At 48.1% G+C, this 19,162-nt stretch overlaps 1 protein-coding gene across 4 annotated transcripts in view; it reads left to right on the top strand.

Moving 5' to 3' along the window:
• The window catches only part of ARID1B (AT-rich interaction domain 1B), a 1,170,625-nt gene that overhangs the window by 895,039 nt on the left and 256,424 nt on the right, over positions 1 to 19,162 (top strand). For all 4 annotated transcript variants that reach the window (XM_069607734.1, XM_069607732.1, XM_069607733.1 and 1 more), the window contains one exon: positions 18,427 to 18,606. In XM_069607734.1, coding sequence (XP_069463835.1) covers positions 18,427 to 18,606 — 180 coding nt within the window. The remainder of the gene's footprint in view (positions 1 to 18,426; positions 18,607 to 19,162) is intronic.

Below are 19,162 nucleotides of genomic sequence, written 5' to 3'. Positions count from 1 at the left end.
GCAAATGAATCAACCTTGACAGAAAAACTAGGTAGGCTTTACTGACCGCCAGAGCTGTGGGGTCATTTTCAAAATATTGAGTAGGTTGTGGGTTAGAGTGTGGTCTGGTCCTCACAGTTCCATTGGCATCCACTGCAACAGTTTTGTAGGATTAACAGCAGCTCTAGTCTCTCCTGATAAATTAATTTGATGTGAGTAAGGCTGAACCCAATGAAGTTACTGTGCGTATCATTATTAGGGTATTAACTGAGCACAGACCTAGCTTCGGGAAGCAACAGCATGCTTTACATGTCACAGGGGGAAGTACACAGTGAGGTAAGTGGAGATGCAAGGAAGAGGGGAGCGAATAACGGAAGGTGGTGGGGGTTGGGCGATTAAGCAGAAAGTTATTTACAAGCAACCTGGGGAGGGAAGTGGGGGTAGCAGATCAACTAGTTTCAGGTTAGGCAGGGAGTGTATGTGTTTACCTAGGTGTTATGAGGAGCCATTCCTTGAAGAGGATCTTGAGCTCTTTCCTGAAATGTAGAAGCAGAGGGACGAGTGAGCAAGGAAGAGGTTCCAGAGTCTGGGGGCTTAGGCTAGGTGGCCTGTGTTCTGATCCTTTCCCACATGCACTGGTGAGTTCAAGGCTGCACGTGTCCTTACATCTGGTGGCATCATGCTCAAAAAATGGCGTCAAGACAAGGCACTGAAATAAGGAGTGTGTTTAGTACTGATGTCATAAGAATGAAATAACGTTTCTGGTTTACAGCACCATTTTATATGATCAATTTCCTCCATAACAGCTCATGCCCTTTCCAGTGAGTTTTCAGGGTTTTGCAATGGAGCCTATATATCCATTATAAAACATACCATCTGCAGAAGACTCCAATCCAGTCTCATAAAAAGCTCAAAATGTGAGCTGAAAAAAGGGTTTGCCCAAACGTTAACTGAACGCTCTTTGCGATGTATAACATTGCAATTTTCAAAAATATTTTAAGAAACTACACAGATGTTTGTTATACCGGAATCCATCACAGATGCAACAAAGCAGGTGTCCTACAAACATTTCCACAGCAAGATGGAGACCATCAATTAAAGTGGCTGCCTCATTTTGAATCCTCTGAATTTTACTGATGAACAGATCAGTGACAATAAAGACTATTGCATTGGTTGAGAATGGATAAAATAGTAACTGTAAGCAGTTCGCGTTCAGCTTGGGATAGTGGACCTCAATTTTACTGGCATGAATAGCCACTTTTGAGCCTTTCAGACTGGAACAGCTTTCTCCCACAATACTTGATATGCCTTCCAACATGTGAGGGTTATTAATGTATCATGGGTCAATTCATGCTTTCTCTACCTTTTGTAGTTAATGAGCAGACCTAAGGGAGACAGACGTCGCTGTTTGCATGCCTCAAAGAGGGTGGGCTCTAGAAATACACTTGTCCTCCACCTTGTTATTACCTGAACATGTGTGCCCACCTCCCATGCCCAGGAAACCACAAACTTGTCCCTGCACAACCAAACTAGTTGCCTGGTCTCCCCTTCCCTGGAGACGACACACACAAAAAAGTATCCTTGGCAACCACATGTTGTGTTCCTGGATGGAAGCGACAGCCTTATATAAGACCTGTAGGCAAGAGAACGGGGCTCTTCTTTTTGGCTGCTGGCGGTATGGTGTGCCGAACGTGTGGGTTGGGGCAGAGGCTACTGAGGCCCTTGCCCTTCTAGCAGGTACCCTTCCCCCTGTTTGGCCTTATCCTTCTCCCCTGGTTCCCTTCCTCCCCAACCTGCTCTATTTGCCCACCAGTGGATCTCCTTTCCTCTCTGCCTCCCCCTGCTTCTCTCTCCTGGCCTTTCAGCCTCTGCTCCCCACTCCCCTGCCTCTCTGCTTCTCTGTCCCCCTGTGTTTGTCTCCCTCTCCCTGTGTCTCTGTATCTGACTCTGTGCCTCTCTCTCTCCTCTCTTCTCTTCTTCTCGCTTCTCTCTCGTGTCTCGCCTCTCGTCTCTCTTCTCTCTCTCCACCAGCCCCCTTCTCAAACCCATCCCTTTCTCCCTTGTTGTCCCTTCTCCCCTGAATTCAAGGGTACGTCTCAGGCTCCGGGTTCCATGCCAGTGTGTCTCTAGCAAGTCCAGTATGTCTAATTTATCCTGCTGACAATGAGTTTACTCCTTCCTGTAATTAATCTGTTCCTGGTTTCTACAAAGACTTTGGTGCCTTTGTTGTGTTCCCGCTTTTCAGTGCAGCATGACCGTTCTTTCCAGGGGGCGGGGGGGCAGAGTCTGTCTGCATACACAACGCACCCCCACTGGGTCTGTTTACTCCCTGGTCCAGAACTGTGGCCCTGTCTGGGGTCTCACTCACAGCCTCCCACTACCACAAGACCCTTTCACCCCTAGATGAAAACACTGCACGACTACTAACTCGTGGATCATTTAGGAAGATTGTTGCCACATGATATTCATACCAAAGGTTTCAATGGTATGCTAAATTGAGGCAGGCACTAGTGTGCCATTAAACAATATTTGGGGGTGGTGTTTAATAAGTGTTGTGCACAACCTCAGCATTGTAAGTAGCTAAGGAACCTCTAAAAGACATGCATTCCTTGTAATAGCATAACTCACTAGGTCGCGATTTCGTACTTTAAACAAAAGGGACTACAATCTATTTTAAAAGGTGTGTAAATATAAACAATATAAATCAAAAGATCAACTAAAATAAAGATAGTAAAATATAAATCAAAATCGGTTATTAGAGGTTCAAATCTGTTCTTTTCAAGGATATTCATGATTCGTATGCATTTATTTCTTTCAACATATTTTTAAATCTTTCCAATAAGATTAAAGGTGACTACAAAGGTGACCCTTGTTTTTTGCATATTTAAGTAACTCTGGGTCTCACCCTAAGTTATAAGGGGAATCCAGCCGTGGACCCCTTGCGCACTATTCTTAGAGAGGCACAGTTCCACCCTACTGATGTCCAACCAGACTGAAACACGTTTCTGGGGCTGCTGTTGGTACTCTTGTTCAGAGGAGAATTGCTTAGCATTTCGGTGCTGGACTGCCCTAGGGCAGGACAAAGACTGACATGTTTTAGATATTTCTCCTCTGTGAAAGATGGTGAGCTAAAGAGACTGGGTAAGTCTCTCATAACTGGGACTAATGTCCGGCAGAGGGGCTCCCAGGACCCCCCCCTTGTTTTTTACAAATACTTTAGACAGCAATTGTTGTGTTTTTCACCCCATCATTTGACAGGAATACGCTAATTTAATGAAATCGATATTATTAAAATGTGTGCTTGTAGACCTTGGACCTACGACTTCAATATTTTTCATATTGATTCATCCATTTATGAATGTTTCTCATTCAATTATTAAAAATTGTAGACAAATAGAATGTGGTGTCAAAATGGAGAGAAGACTCTTGGCTTTGAAGCACACCCTTCCATTATTTTCTAAATCATATGGCTAAAGAATGATGAGGATCATTAGCTTCTCTGTGTAAAAGGAAATATTTTGATCATGGCCTCCATTTCAACTGTAGGTCAAGGTCCCGTGATTCCGCACCGGGCTTCATGTAAACAAAAGTATGGAATGGGTTCAAGGAGTGATTCATTTGAAATAGGATAACTGGTCCTTTTGTTCTCTCTGCATTAGACCAACATACATGTTGAGTTTTATGGTGATAGGTGCTGCAACATGTCATGTTAAGTGCAGTTGAACTGTTTGAAGCTCGCCTGTAAATCTGACCATCTGTTCACTCTGGATGTGAATCTGGAATACAGCCCACTATTTTCATATCCTTGGAATTTTAAAGTGATTTTCTAACATTCTACCCTGGAAGACTATTTTGCTCTTACTTTAAATCCAGGTCATATTGAAATCAGTACAATTGCAGGATGAATCAAACACCAGTGTTATTCAAACTAACCCGAATCACTGATTTTCTGCATATTTTACTGTATGATATTAAGTCAACTATATTATAAGCTTTTTACAATAATCTGACAGAGCAATAAAACATGACATCAAAAGACTCTGAACAATGATTGCTGTCCTTCATTTGATGTAAAATAGGAAATGCATGTGTGCGCCATTCAGAATCATAACACTGGAATGTTATTTTAAAACATTGTTACATAGGCTGTGTTTTCAGGTTAATGGGATGATATTTTTGACACTCTGGCCTCATCACTAATTTAGAAATTAAGTTCCATTTTAGACTGGTGCAGTCTACATCTCCTGTTTTCGTTGACATTCACAAATACCTACTCTTTAGGTGGAATGTATTCAAAGACCCAGTATGTCTATAGAGTTTTTTGTCTCTATGGTGTGCTGGTGATCCTGCAAGTGCACCCTTGTCATGCGAGTAAGATGCGGAAACCATAACTAATATTATGCATTTTTATGGTGCGCCTGTCAAACTTAAAAACAATCTCCATTGGCCTTTGCTTCTCCCAACACTACGCCATCTGCCTCACACTTAAAAAAAGCAGTGCAGGTCCCATTAATGTTGACAATAGTCCCCTTTCTCCAGCATAGGGTCTGGCATGGATTCACATGCTCATGAATATTCCCCGTCATCAGGCTGGGAATCCTCTGTAAAAGAAGAAAACAGTTTCACGTTCACTTAAACTCTTTCTCCTTTAAACCAATCACTGAGCTCTGCGTCATACTGCCCCCAGCCAATGACCGCCCTCTCCCTATGCCCCTCCTCTGGCAGCGATCTTTGGGTTTTTACCACACGTTCAAGTGTTGGGAGTCCTTGTGTTTTGCTCTGTGAGCTTTCTACGTTTTTGAGCTTTTTTCGATAAAAAAGGTCAATTTTTGGTCAATTGAGCCTGTGTGCTCTTTCGCTCATTTTACCGGCAAGCGGGGATCCGTTTGTCAGTGTCTTCAACGCCCCTCAGGGGCAAGAATTGTCAAAGTTTCATTGAAGATTCCAAAAGGTCTTTGGGCCTACACCGTACACCGGACCATGTTGGAGGAAAAGGAGGGAGGTGCCCTCTTCAATCTCTGCTCCAGCTGCGGATTGAGAAACATGTTTGTAGAGGACAAAACACCTTGAGTGCTTCTGTCTCCATCCAGACCACAGGGAAGCAGAGTGTAAAATCTGCCTTGGTTTTTCCAAGCGTACCATCATGGATCGTCCCAGTAGGTTGGCGGCATGGCGCAACACCAAGGCCTCTACCCGGTGCGGCAATCGGGGGCATGCATCACCCCAGACCGGACCGTCCAAGGAGCGGGCATCTAAGTCCTTTAAGGGCGCTCCATCCATGGGGGCCCAAGAAAAGGCCAAACACTGCAAGTCTGTTTCTGCCGGGGTCGCCACACAAGCGGGTCCCGCAATGGGCAGGGGGCGCTCATCTTCACCACCTGCCTCCATCTTCAGTCATCGCTCCAGCTCTTCCTCGAAGAGGAAATCTGCAACCCATGGAAGCTGCGGGAAAAGCCGGAGAAGACCAAGACGCAGGGAAAGGTGTCTGACCTGCCCCTGAAGGACCAGGCTAAGTCATCCTCCGCGATCGAGCTGGTGGTAGCCGCCCTCTCTGAGGGAAAAGGGGCTGACCCGTTCCAGGTGGCCCTGGCAGTGCCCAGAGTATCCCTTCCTCTGAGGCGGGAGGCATCGGCCAAGCAAGACGCCAGAGAAAAGGATGCCATCCGAGACCGACCCCTCGGGATGCAAAAAAGGTGCGGAGGAAAAGAGGAGGCCTCATCCGTGCTCCCAAGGGATGGATATTTCTTCCTTGGATGAGGACTGGTGTCCGTTCACACGGTCCCAGAGAACGTGGGGAACAACGCCAGAAATACCGATGAGGGCAATGGGCCCAGCAAGCTCGCTCCCCCGACACCTCTGAGGGACATATCGCTGGACATCCTCAACCCTCCACACCTTAGTGTCGGAAATCCAGAAGAGGATTTTGACGCCTCCGCTGACACTGGGCCACCCCCGGCAAAGAAGAGGAGACGACACCCTACACCGCTGCAACAACCTCTGCACATGCCCCCCCCCCTAGGGATACGGGAACGGACACAGTGACTACGGACATGGATGACGATGGTGGCGTTTCCCCGCCGCCGAGGGCTTCTCCCCCAGACAAAGTGGGGTCGTTCCGTGACATGGTAGCCAGAGCGTCTGAGCTCTTCCAGCTGATGCCAGAAGAGACCAAGAAGGAAGGTCTCCTTTACCAACGGCGTGAGGCCAAGAGGAAGACCATTCTGGCAGTGCCTCTCCTGGACGACATTTGGGACGAGGGCTTGGCATTGACGAGAAATGCGGCTTCAGCCCTGGCAAAAAGGCATAGGTTGGAGAAAAAGTACTGGGTGCCGGAGTCTGCCCCCAAGTGCCTACGTTCACAGCCTTCTCCGGACTCATTTGTCTCGGTGGCAGTAAGAAAAACAATCTTCTAACCCCTTGTCTCCAGCCTCCGTTCCACTAGACAGTGAAGGGAAGAAGTTGGATGCCGTGGGTAGGAAAGTGATCTACTCGGCGGTAACGACAGTCAAGACAGCGAACGCATTTGCAATCCTAGCCAGATATGACAGGGAGCTGTGGTATAAGATAGCTCCGCTGCTGGAGTTTCTGCCTGGCGACAAGCGGGTTGAGGCTCTGTATATCCTCCAGGAGGGCGAGGTGTTCCCGGACCATGCCATCACTGTGGCCCTGGACATTGCGGATTCAGGGTTCCGACAGACGGGGGAACAGTGTCTGCCTTTGTCGTTATGACTGGTTGAAAGCCACCAACTTCTGTCAGGAAGGTACTGGACATGCCCTTTGACGGAGGACAACCTCTTTGGGAAGGCCTTCGATGAATTGTTGCAGGCCATTAAAATGGAGACGGCCCGCGCCTAGGGCACGCTTCAGCAACATTGCCCACCTTTCATGCCTCAGGAGGGAAATCTGCCAGCTAATGGAAGGGCTTCAGCGGGGGATCCTCTTTGTACCGCCAGCCCTCTCGTTCCACGACCCAGGAGGCCTACAGGGGAAGTTTCAAGGCTTTCGGTGGAGGTGGCCGATGTAGTCACTCCCAAAGCGGCACCCTGGCCCTGAAACAAGATTGAACCGGACAGGATGTCGGGCCCCCACCCATTCACCCTGCTGGGAGGCCGGCTGGCTGACGGGCTTAGTCATCGAGTGGGAAAAGATCTCCACCGACAGATGGGTGTTGGACGCTCTCGCTCTCTTTAGAATTCCAACTAAAGTGTCCGCGGATTTCGCCGGTGGTCCGGCAGGAGCAGCACATAGTCCTCAGCTCCTGCAGGAAATACAGGCCATGTTAAGAAAAGGGGCGATAGAGCTGATTCCAGTGCAGCTCCGGGGCGACGGAGTCTACTCAAGATAGTACTTGGTAAGGAAGAAGACCGGTGCCTGGAGGCCCAGTCTAGACCTACGGCGCCTCAACAAATACCTCAAGTCACAGAAATTCAGGATGGTCACGTTGCAGCATGTGCTCAGCCAACTGGAGGAAGGGGGCTTCCTGACGTCACTGGATCTGGAGGACGCTTACTTCTATGTCCCCATTCACAAAAAACATCAAATTACTGCGCTCTCCCCTTCGGACTGAAGTTGGTGCCCAGGGTGTTTACGAAGTGCCTGTCACCGGTGGCGGCCCATCTGCGTCTACAGGGGATACACGTGTACCCGTACCTAGACGACCAGCTCATGCGAGCCAGGTCGAGGGAACTGGCTGTCGAACATGCGGAGAGGACCGTCAAGCTGCTGACGGATCTGGGGTTCTCCATCTATCCAAAGTCCTGCTTGATACCATCTCAGAACGCATCGTTCCTGAGGGCCAGGCTCAACAGGGTCTTCTGCCTGGCGGCTCCCTCAGACACGCAGATGGCGCCCCTGCTAGGCAAGGTGCAACGGCTGTTGACACTGAAGACCACCACAGTGTGGACCATCAAGTTGCTGCTTGGCATGATCTACTTGTGCATTTACCTGATCCGACTCTACAGGTTGCGGATGCGACCCCTTCAGGAGTTCCTGGACGCTCTGTGGATTCAGGTGTCCGGAAGCTTTGAAGACAAGATTTCTCTCGACGTGGAGTTGGCGGAGACCTGAACCCCCGTACCAGGAGACTGTCGCCACAGGCGCTCCCTGGAGGGCTGGGGAGCCCACAACGGAAGTCTTCACGCCAGAGGCCTGTGGCTGCCAGAGGAGAGGGATTTCCACATCAACATCCTCGAGCAGCGGGCAGTGTTCTGGGCCCTCAAGTAGTTTCTTCCGTCCCTCAAGGGCAAGGTGGTGAGGGTCTTCAGACAATACCACCAGGATGTTCTATCTCAGGAAGCGGGGACGGGGGGGGGGGGACCAGATCCCCAGCACTCTCCAGAAAAGGCGCAGGACTTGTGGCAGTGGGCCGTTGCCGAGGAAATATTCCTCATTCCTTTCCACCTGGTGGGGGTCAAGAACACATTGCCGACTCCCTCAGCAGGGAGCTGCGCCATGAGTGGGAGCTTCAACAGGATCAACTGCACAGCCTCTTCCTCAAATGGGGCAGACCGCAGATGGATCTGTTTGCGACAGCGATGAATTCCAAATGCCAAATAATTTGCCAGCAGGTTCCACCAGCTGAGGAGCATGAGTGACGCGTTTCCCTTCCTGTGGGAAGGCCTGTTCCTGTACACGTTCCCTGCGTTGCCTCTCCTGCTGCGAGTCATCGGTCAACTCAAACAGTGTTGATGCAGGATGATCCTAGTCGCCCTGGTGTGGCCGAGGCAGATTTGGTACCCGGACCTTCTGATTCTGTCAACGTTGCCTACAGTCAAGCTGCCAGTGGTAGCTAATCTGCTCACCAGAGAACGAGGCGTAATCCTGCATCACAACCCAGTATCACTGAACCTGAAGGCTTGGCTCCTGTAGCCTTAGTGTTCTGAGGAGGCGAGTTGCCGGTGGACTGCAGAGAGGTCCTTGCCAGGGCTTTAGTGTTGTTGACTCTTTAGTGCTACAGGCCCAAGTGGAAGCGTTTCGCTACATGGTGCCGGTTGCAGAAGATCAATCCTCTGAGGGTCATGGCCCCACAGATTCTTCCGTACTTGTTGTCCTTGGCCAAGGCGGGGCTGGCGCACACCTCTATCAATGTGCATCTGGCGGCTATCTCCCGATACACCATGTCTCCAGTACTGTTTCTCTTTGGTCCCACCGTACATCTGCAGGGCTGCTATCTGGAGGTCCACGCACACCTTCACAAGATTCTACTGTGTCGACAGGGATTCCAGGGAGCAGTCCACGGTCGCCAAGCAGTGCTACACAACCTGTTTGCTTGAAGGTGAACCTGCTCCGGAGGTGACAGTAATTTCTTCTGTTGAGCCTTGCCACCTCCCGTGGTTGTGTAATGTTGTACTGCTATGTATTCTTTATTCATGAGCATGTGAATCCATGCTGGAGAAGGAACACGTTCCTTACATGTAACTTTTGTTCTCCAGCATGTGTCTGGCATGGATTCACATGCGAACCCTCCTGCCGTCCCTTCTGCGGCTCTTCGTGGTCATACTGCCACTTTACGTACTTACCAAATCTGCAAATGGCTGCCAGACGATGGTCTTAGGGAGAGGGCAGTCATTGGCTGGGGGCAGTATGACCCAGAGCTCAATGATTGGTTTAAAGGTGAAAGAAAGTTTGTAAGTGAAAGTGAAACTGTTTTTTCTTTTACCGAGGATTCACGGCCTGACAGGGAATATTTATGAGCATGTGAATCCATACCAGACCCATGCTGGAGAACAATAGTTACAGGTAAGTAACTTGTTCCTTCTTCCATACACCCACCCTCCAACTCCAGCTAATGAGTTATTTAAATAGCCTGTCTAATGCCAGTCAAAAAGGGATTGTCAGGCGTTACTCGTGGGCGGAGACAGAATACACAGGGACTGCGTGTGCTTGGGCTCCACGTTCAAATTCGTGGAACATTTTTAGCTGTGCAAATGTGTCAATTCCATCCCAATGGGACGGATACTCGTAATTATGGAGGTGACTATGGACTTGGGATACAGTGGTCACTACAGTAACTTTTACTTACTTTAGCCCTCAAGGAAATTTGGTCTGGGAAGTCAGTTTGGGGTGCCCTGGCTTGAAGGCAATTTTTTAAACTGACGCAAATGTTCCCTGGCTACCCATAGCCCCCTTCACGTCCTGCCAGCAGAACATATTTATTTGTAGTTGATTTGTTTTGTGAATCGCGATCTACCAAATCAGGTACTTTGTAGCAGCCCAAGAGGAGCAGCAGGTAGAGGGAAAAGGAAGGAGGAGAGGATTATACAAGGGGTCTGATCATTTACATCCTTGAATTAATCCACATTAGTTTAGAGCTTGATGGGACAGGAAGGCAAACATCCCATTAATTACACAGCATAACACTGCAGACAGTAAGTGCAGTACAAAGGAGAAAAGCACCATGAAATGCAATGTGAAGCAAAGGGACTACAGGACAACCTCAAATGGATGGGGACCTAATTGGACAGAGTTCGTTGGGCAGCTATGGTTTTTGATGGAAGGTTTGAAAAAATTTGGAGCAGGTGGGACTTGGGCCTCTTCTGAAGTTTGCGACGTTCTTCACCACTTGGGTGGGGGGCTTTAGGCAGAATCCTCCATAGTTAAACCCTGCACTGTTCAGCATTCTGGTGGCAGTCTTCTTCTGAATGGCCAAATGATGAGGGTTGTGGAACTTGTAGATCCTAGGCGTCTGCTTGGGTAGTTTTTTCTGATTTTATTTCTCAGATATATAGGGTCCAGAGTCCCAATAAGCATGGCGAGTGATGCAGCTGGTGCTGAAAATAGGGTTTTTAAGGCCTAAGTAATATGGTCTCTCTGCCCCCAAACATAAGATCAACCGATCTGCTGCCGTGTTTTAAATCATTTGGGTCTGGTAGTAGACATAAATAGGGACTGTTCGATTAGTCTAGCATGGATAAAACCATGGCTCTCATCTCTTCAACTTTATGGGTGGTATTGAGGAGGGTGAAGTATGGTGATACCACCAATACAAACCTAGGTTTTTAGCTTGGAGACCCTGCTAGGTGTGGGGTCCCATGGTGGCCAACGGGGACAAGAAGAGATTCTTGTAATGAGGATCCCAGGTAAATAATGTGTCTTGGAAGCATTCAAGCACAGACCTTTGTCATCCAGTCCCCAATGTGGCTTAGGGTTGAGGAGATGAGCTGTGGGTCTTGAATAGTGGAATTAAAAGGGAGGGCAATTTCGGTGCCATCAGCATTTATATGAAAGGAGAATGAGAAATCAGCCATGAGATCAGCAAGAATTGTGAGGTAATTGTTGAAAAGCAATGGGCAAAGTAGCAAGCCTTGTCGAATTTCCACAGATGTAGGCGTTAATGTTGGAGACACAGGCCCAAGTCTGTACTAATTTCACGGACATGTACGGGTGATTTTAGGATGTATAGGTGTGTGAGGAGGTGCCGACAGCGGACTTGGGAAGGGCCGCCAACTCGCACACATCAGAGGTGCCGGCGGCGGACGTGGGGAGGACCGCCAACTCGCAGACATCGGACGAGCACGGCGAGCCTGACAGGAACGGAGCCGCTGCAGCAAAACGCTACGGCGGGGTTAGCTACCCACCTTACTGGAGTCGACAGCCCGGACTGGGAAGGTGGCGGGAACCTTGTCAGGAAGCAGTCCACTGCGGCCGCGGCCCGCGGCCGAGGAGGAGTAAGAACCCCGACATCAGGGACCACCCATATGGCCCTGAGTCCCGGCACCGCATGGATTGCGCTGATGGAAGCGCCTTAGAAACAGTCCCCATGCTGCAGGGGCAGGCAAAACTGACGGCGGGGAAACCTGGTTTTAAGGGAGGCGGGACCAAACCTTCCCAACCAATAACAGACAAGCTAGGTAAGACGTCTGCTCATTGGTGGGGGTTTGAAACCAGTGGAGAATACAAAAGCCCGCCTTTCCTAAACAACGCTGTCTGTTATATTCACAGGACGCCGAGAAGGAGCACGCAGGCAACCCCGAGTAGTGGGCCTATCCAGATAACTCGAGTTAGAAGACAACAGCCGTATCCCAAAGGCAATTGGGGAAGGAAAACCCCACGGTGAAGCAACCGCCAGAACTTTCAGTTTATTATTGGTTTACTACACCTTTCAATTATTGACTCTTTGTTGATCAACCATACGGCAATAATAAATATTATTGCAGCACTTGTCTTGTCTCCAGCCTTTCATTTCCACAAGGTGCGATATCGGGTGGCAGGTAGCCAGCAGTTCTTAGTACTGCTCGCCAGTAGCACAGTTGTGTATGCCTTTCCAAAAAACAAGTACTGAAAACCCCATGCAGTGACCAATGTTTTTGGATTGGCGGCTACTGAGTTCCTTTTATTGGTGAACGCCAGGGACCATCTCCCAACCTATAGATTAATATAGCTAAACCACTTGTCATTCTGTGGCACTATAAATATATGTCTGTCTTTTCACCGAAACGCAGTTTGTGCTGCTGTACGTCATTGCAAGACTGCATGTGGGTGAATCTGAATGCGCACTACAAGGTTCGTTGTGCACGCCTATTTCGCCCTATAATGTTGCCTTTGACCGTTTTTGATTGTGCGTCCTGCATTCTTTGGTTATATGACTGATGGTGTATTTTTCTCCATTGCTAAGGGAGTACACAGGATCTGATTCAAAGCCCACCCGTTCTATGCAATAACTTCTCGAGGGAAGGCTTTGCGTATGTAGTGGCCAAGTTCCTCTTTCCTCTAGGTGTTTTCTGATAAGTTAGCTAATTAATCTGTTTAGGACACTTTATTGGCGAATACGCAAATAGTTCGGCATTTCATTGGGGAGGCCTGCCATACAGGGAAACAAACACGAGGGCTCCCAAAGAAGGAGCAGTGAACTGCCACAGGATTGCTTTTCTAATGGTGCGTCGTTCTAATGCATATAGGTCGTCATGTTCAGCTTCTTTCTGTGGAGGGTCACTGGCTTGACGGTCTTCATATACCACAAGCCCATTACTTTTGATGAGACGGTGCGACGGAGTAAAGGTATAGAACTTTGTTTTCCCGTGAATTGGTAGAGCTGTCACTCTGGAAGTGTGTCTGCGTCTGCATGTGAAATGCGTCTGCCGTTGGCCACAAATAGGTTAAGGTCGTGCGGGCTCTATCCTCAGTGCGAATGGCAGCATGCCTTGTTTTCCTGGCGTGAAGAAACAAGGAAGTCGGTCTGTGAATAATAGCAGATGCCAACATGAAAATAAATTGTCAGGGTGCCAAGGGGAAAGCGTGGTCCTGTGGCTCAAAGTGAGCCAAATATTTCAGCTAAGCAGTGACACTGTATATTGAAAGCTACACTTTCTGCATGTTAATTAAATAGCTTGGTGTTAAAAAAAAAAATGAAGCTTTACATAATTAGCATTGCAGAATAGAAGCGCCTTTTCCGCAGCTGCGGGACTGAATTGCAAGAATTTGAATTTGATGATTCAGTGCTTTGCATTAACCCTTCCATTAATCTGAGGTAAACGGGCACACTGCATGATTATGGGCTTCGGCTGGACTGCGCCAGCATAAATGCAATCAGTTTTTAGCTCTGGCTTTTAAGTGTTAATGTTGCTCTGAAGACGAATAGTAGTGTGGAGCTCTTCGACACTTTTTGCAGATTTTCACCTGTCTATCGAAAACATTTACTTTCTGGTGTTATTGAGCGGATTGGCCTGCAAATCAGGCCACTTGGCAAATGATGGATGAGCAAATATATATATATATATATATATATATATTTCTGATGCTTGTGTAATCTGCTTAGATCACATGCTACGCATAGGCCGACATCTAGTGGAAGCTGCGGAGTATTACAGTTTCGAGGGGATTGGGTTCTCTGACATATTCCCTATCTATTACAGTAATCACCACAGCTGTGCTGCTTCGGAAAATCTTCCTGCGTCGATACGCTGTGCTCGAGGGCCTGGATCATCTGTCGGTTACCTGCCACTCCCTCCACAATCTGGGCTTCTCCCTCAACTTAAAGAAGTCCCACTTGACGCCAACACAGTGGCTCCAGTACATCAGAGCGGTGTTTGACACATCCCTGGGGCAGTGTTTCCCTCCCCGGGTAAGGGCTCTTCACGTTCAGCAGATGGTGCACAAGTTGCAGCTTGCCCAGACGCTCCCGGCGTTCGAGTTCTTGGTTGCTCGGCCTCATGGCATCCTGCATTCTTCTGGTGCCAGAGACAAGGTTGCAGATGAGATCTCTGCAATGGGCCCTCAAGCTTCAGTGGTCACAGTCCTCTGGCAGGTTGTCGGGCCCCGTTCAGGTGCTGCCCTCGGTCGCCCAGGACCTTCTGTGGTGGGCCATCGAAGGCAATCTGATGAGGGGGGGGGGGGCTCCATTTTGGCTGCCCTGGCTTGAGGTGACGATCGTGACGGACGCATCCCTCACGGGATGGGGAGCTCATGCCAACGAGCTGACGGTCAGCGGTCGTTGGTCACCATCGGAGTCCAGACTCCATATCAATCTGTTGGAGCTGAAGGCCGTCAGGCTTGCCCTGAAGGCTTTTCTGCCGACTGTGCGAGGAAAGAATGTCCTGATTCTGATGGACAACACAGTGGCCATGCACTACCTCAACAAAAAGGGGGGTTGGTGGGACAGGGTCACTTCCTCTGTGCAGGGAGGCGATGCAGCTCTGGTCCTGAGCCATCCAGCAGGAAATTTCGATCTCGGCAGTTTATCTGGCCGGAGACGAAAACGAGACAGAGGACGCTCTGAGTAGGCAGAGTGCGATCTCTCACGAGTGGGAGTTGGCTCAGGAGATTCTCCTGGAGATCTTCGCCCTTTGGGGGACCCCTCAAGTGGATCTTTTCGCCTCCAGTGTCAACCGGAAGTGCGAAAGATTCTGCTCGCGGGAATTTCCTCCAAGAGGAGCCTTACGAGACCCTTTCATAGTGGATTGGTCCTTCCCACTGCTGTACGCATTTTCTCCAGTCCCCGTCATCCCGCAAGTGCTGCGGAGGCTACAGAGGTTTGGTTCCCGGATGAACCTCATTGCTCCGGCATGGGCCCGGAGGACGTGGTACCCGGACCTTCTTGACTTGTCCATCTGCCCTCCACGTCGTCTTCCCTACCGAGACAATCTGCTCTCACGGGAGGGGGGTCAGGTTCTCCATCCAGAGGTCAGATCCCTCAAACTTCACGCTTGGCTTCTGAAAGGTTGAGGTATAAGGATTGGGACCTCCCTGAAGACGTGATGGAGGTGTTGCTTTCGGCCAGACGGCCGGCAACAAAGTCTGCATTGGAGAAAGTTCTGCGACTGGTGCAGGGTTAACAATGTGGATCCTTTTTCATGTGACATTCCTGTGGTTCTGTCTTTTTTGCTTTCTTTAGCCCACAGGGGCTTGCAAGTGGGTACCGTTAAAGGTTACCTGGCGGCGCTGTCCATATTTAAGCGCTCGTCTGAGGAGTGTTCTTATTTTAAAATTCCTTTAATTTCTCAGTTTCTGAAAGGGCTCACTAATGTGTTCTCTCCGTCACCTTTCCAGGTGGCCGGTTGGGATTTGAACCTTGTTCTGAAATTCCTTATGGGTGCTCCGTTTGAGCCTTTGCTTTCTTGTCCTTTAAGACTGTTGACCCTGAAAACTGTATTTTTAGTTGCGGTCAATTCCGCTCGCTGAGTGAGTTACAGGCACTTTCAGTTAACCCACCCTTCACTGTGTTTTATAAGGACAGGGTTGTCCTTAGAGTTTGTCCTTCTTTTCTTCCGAACGTGGTGTCGGAATTTCATTTAAGCCAGAAGGTTATTCTTCCGGCATTTTATCCTCCTCTGCATCCTGGTAAGGAAGAGGAGAGGCTCCATAGGCCGGATCCTAGGAGAGCTTTGAGTTTCTACATTTCACACATGTCCCCGGTCAGAGTGGACGATCAGCTCTTTATTGGTTAAGCTGGAAGGCGTTTGGGACAAGCTGTGACTAAGCAGACTTTGTCTAGATGGATTATCTTAGCAATTTCTGAATGTTACCGTCTGGCGGGTAAGGACCCTCCGGTGGGCTTACGGGCCCATTCTACTAGGGGTATGGCTGCCTCTACCGCCCTGCAGAGGGGTGTTCCTATTCGTAACATCTGTGATGCAGCCACATGGGCTTCGGTCCATACTTTTGTAGGACACTACTCCCTAAATTCTATCCATGGGCAGGATCTGGCCTTTGGCAAGGCAGTCCTTTAATCTGCAATTTGATTGGGCATTGTAAATTTGTATATTCTAAATTCTTTTCCCTCCTCCTGACATTGGTACTGCTTTGGGAGTCTGTCATAGATATGGAATACGTCGGAGGACCCAATCCCCTCGAAGAACAAGTTACTCTCTTACCTGGTAATGTTATTTCGATGAGATGGTCTGACGACTTATTCCATATCGCTCCCTCCCTGCCTACCCCGCTACAGAATTTCTTACGCGATTGCAGATTACTTTTCCGCAAGGCTTTCTGTGGTCATACTTGCAGAAGATTGGTGCCACACGTTCTGGGGAAAAAACTACAACTGAGGCTACGGGCGTCGTGCGTCCTACTTATAACATCTGGTGATGTCGGCTCGACGGAGGCCCTCGAGGACAACGTATCGACGTCATTGACGCAGGACGCAGACGCCGAAAGATTTTCAGAAGCAGCACAGCTGTGGTGATTACTGTCATAGATATGGAATACGTCGTCGGACCATCCCATCGAAAGAACATTACCAGGTAAGAGTAACTTGTTCTTCTAGTGGATGCCTTCCATCCAGGATGCATCATCTTATGACATGCACCAAATAAATATATATATATATATATATGTATGTATATATATGTATATATCTATATATCTCTGCACTGGGGAGATTTTTCAGGTGCCAGAGGGCCTCATGAAGCTGTTGCTAACCGAGTCATGGTGCTCCTACCACTGAAAATGTATTTGTATATGAACAGAGCTGTATGTTCCTATATATATTTGTTTCTTTTTTCTGTGCATAGAAGATGATTTCTGGGATTTCTGGGAGCACTGTTAGGAATTAGTTTTTATATGTGAGCCATTTCCCAAATCGGAATATACGTCATGTGGACTTTGGCAGAAACGCAGACCCTCATCACTGTTGTCTGGTATCTTGCACAAGACCACAATAGTAAGGACTACGATTCCATGCCATCCATGAACCACTGGATTGTGAGGGAATGGGCAGCTAAAGTTTCTCTCACCATGGGCAAGTCTGGCAGAGGCCGTTTCCGTTAATAATATGAGAAACCTGACGGTATTATCCCACCCACTCCTTTGGGATCTTCCATTGAGGTGGCCATGAAAGGGCCATTGCGTTTGGATCCCAACCATGGGGGTGGACAGGCGAGGGAGGATCGCCTGAGTGGAGGATCGCAGGGGGATTTGGAGGAGGATTCCCGAAGGCGAATCATGGTATTCCCCCAGTCCTGAAAACACTGTAACCTACTCTCCCTTGTGGGGTGTTTACAATCTCACCTCATCTTCCCCTTCCCAACAAATACTTTCTCAACTGCTGAAAGTTAATGTCGGATATCTATGTTGCTAAGGCACTAGTCCTTGGGAGCCAAAGGTAGCTCCTAGTAGCTGTTTGTTTCAAGCTAAACAGGATCTCCAAGGCTAGAAACAGGAGCTAAATAGCTCCCCGCATTTTCGAACCCTGTGGAAGATGTCCACATTGTACTATAGGGAGTTCAGAACAGGTTTCCCTGTTTTAAATTAACTTGCCTGAAAATGCTGTGGCAGGCTGGAGTGGAAGGTATGTACTTATTCACCCTGATTTGTTATAGCCATTGGATGACTACTCCTAGATGTTATTGCCTTGATTTTGGAGATGGATTTCTGCTGGCAGTGCAAGAAGCAGAATGAATTTATTTTCACATGTGCTATGGGGCTGCTAGAGACTAAGTGTTCCGGATGGAACGTGCAAACTTTGTACTCCATTGTGATTTGCCTCCAAGCCCATCACTGCTCCTTTCACATTTCCATGAACAATATAACGAAAACACAGCAGCTCTGAGTCACAAGCGGGGCAATTTTAGTCCAGTTTGAGATTCATAAGTTTTGAAAATGTGATACCAAGCTAACATCCGAGATGTGGGTGGAGATACTATTGCTACAATCTAGAATGGAGAAGATTCAATATGAGCAGTGTGCCTACCTAAAGGGATATGGTGCTGCTGTGTGGAGTTTCTTTACAGAGCTCTACAGTTGGCTGCGGCTTGTGTAGGCAAGTAACTGGTGTGATGTTGGCAAGATGATCGCTCTATCTGTTTCTCTCCTCCCAACCGCCCTCCCCCTGTGCATATATTCGGCCAAACTGTATTGAAAGAATGTTATTAGTTTCTGCTTTAAACATGTATCAACTTTCCAGAAAACAGGTATACAATATGGTATGAATGACAAACTAATCTTGCAAATAATTAATATGAAAAATATTGGTACCTACAAATTATATAATTGTTCTTTTGTGGTATCTTGCAGGGTTTATGTCGAGCATACAAAGGTCTGCTCATATGCCCCAGTATGGGCCTCAGCAAACGGGACCTTCGATATCACCACATATATCCCCTGGAGGACCCATGCATTCTGGAGCTAGTAGTTTCCAACAGAGTAATTCTGGAGGCTCTTATGGATCCCAAATGAGCCAATATGCACCACAAGGTAAAGCTACGCCTATTGCTTTATTTCACAAAATATTGTCTTGCCTTTTTAATAATGATGTGTTAATAAAGGTATGGTTTATGGCATCTGAAATGCTATGTTAGAGGCATGTATTCAGTAGCATGATGTGCGGAATAAATGCAAACAATAATACACCCACATAAAGCACATAATGTTGGCAGCTAAATTAATGCTGGGTAAAGTTAAATAAACAGTCTTCTTTTCAGCTGCTCTTGATTGAAAGCTAGCCATTGCTAGAACTTGAAAGAAACAAAGGGAATTCCAGAGAAAGGCCGCTACAATACCAGAGGCTCAGCTCCCCTTTCTTAGTCTACAGACTGACTAGTACTGAGTGGATTATAATACCGAAGAGGGCGTGGAAAGGAAGGCATGGTATCAACAGTAAGACACACAAGTTACTACAGTTCAAGGGTGTTTATTGAACTTCAGTTGGGTTTGAAAAACGCCTATCTAATCCTAAATCTAAAGATGGGAGCAAGCGACCACCATCAAATAATAACAGTCCTAGTGGTTTCTTGTCAAAATAAAAGGGCAT

The sequence above is a fragment of the Ambystoma mexicanum genome, chromosome 4q (genome assembly GCF_040938575.1).
Source record: "Ambystoma mexicanum isolate Mex_15411 chromosome 4q, UKY_AmexF1_1, whole genome shotgun sequence".
NCBI lineage: Eukaryota > Metazoa > Chordata > Amphibia > Caudata > Ambystomatidae > Ambystoma > Ambystoma mexicanum.
The sequence above is the reverse complement of the archived record's forward strand: the minus strand, read 5'-3'. Positions and strand labels throughout refer to the sequence as shown.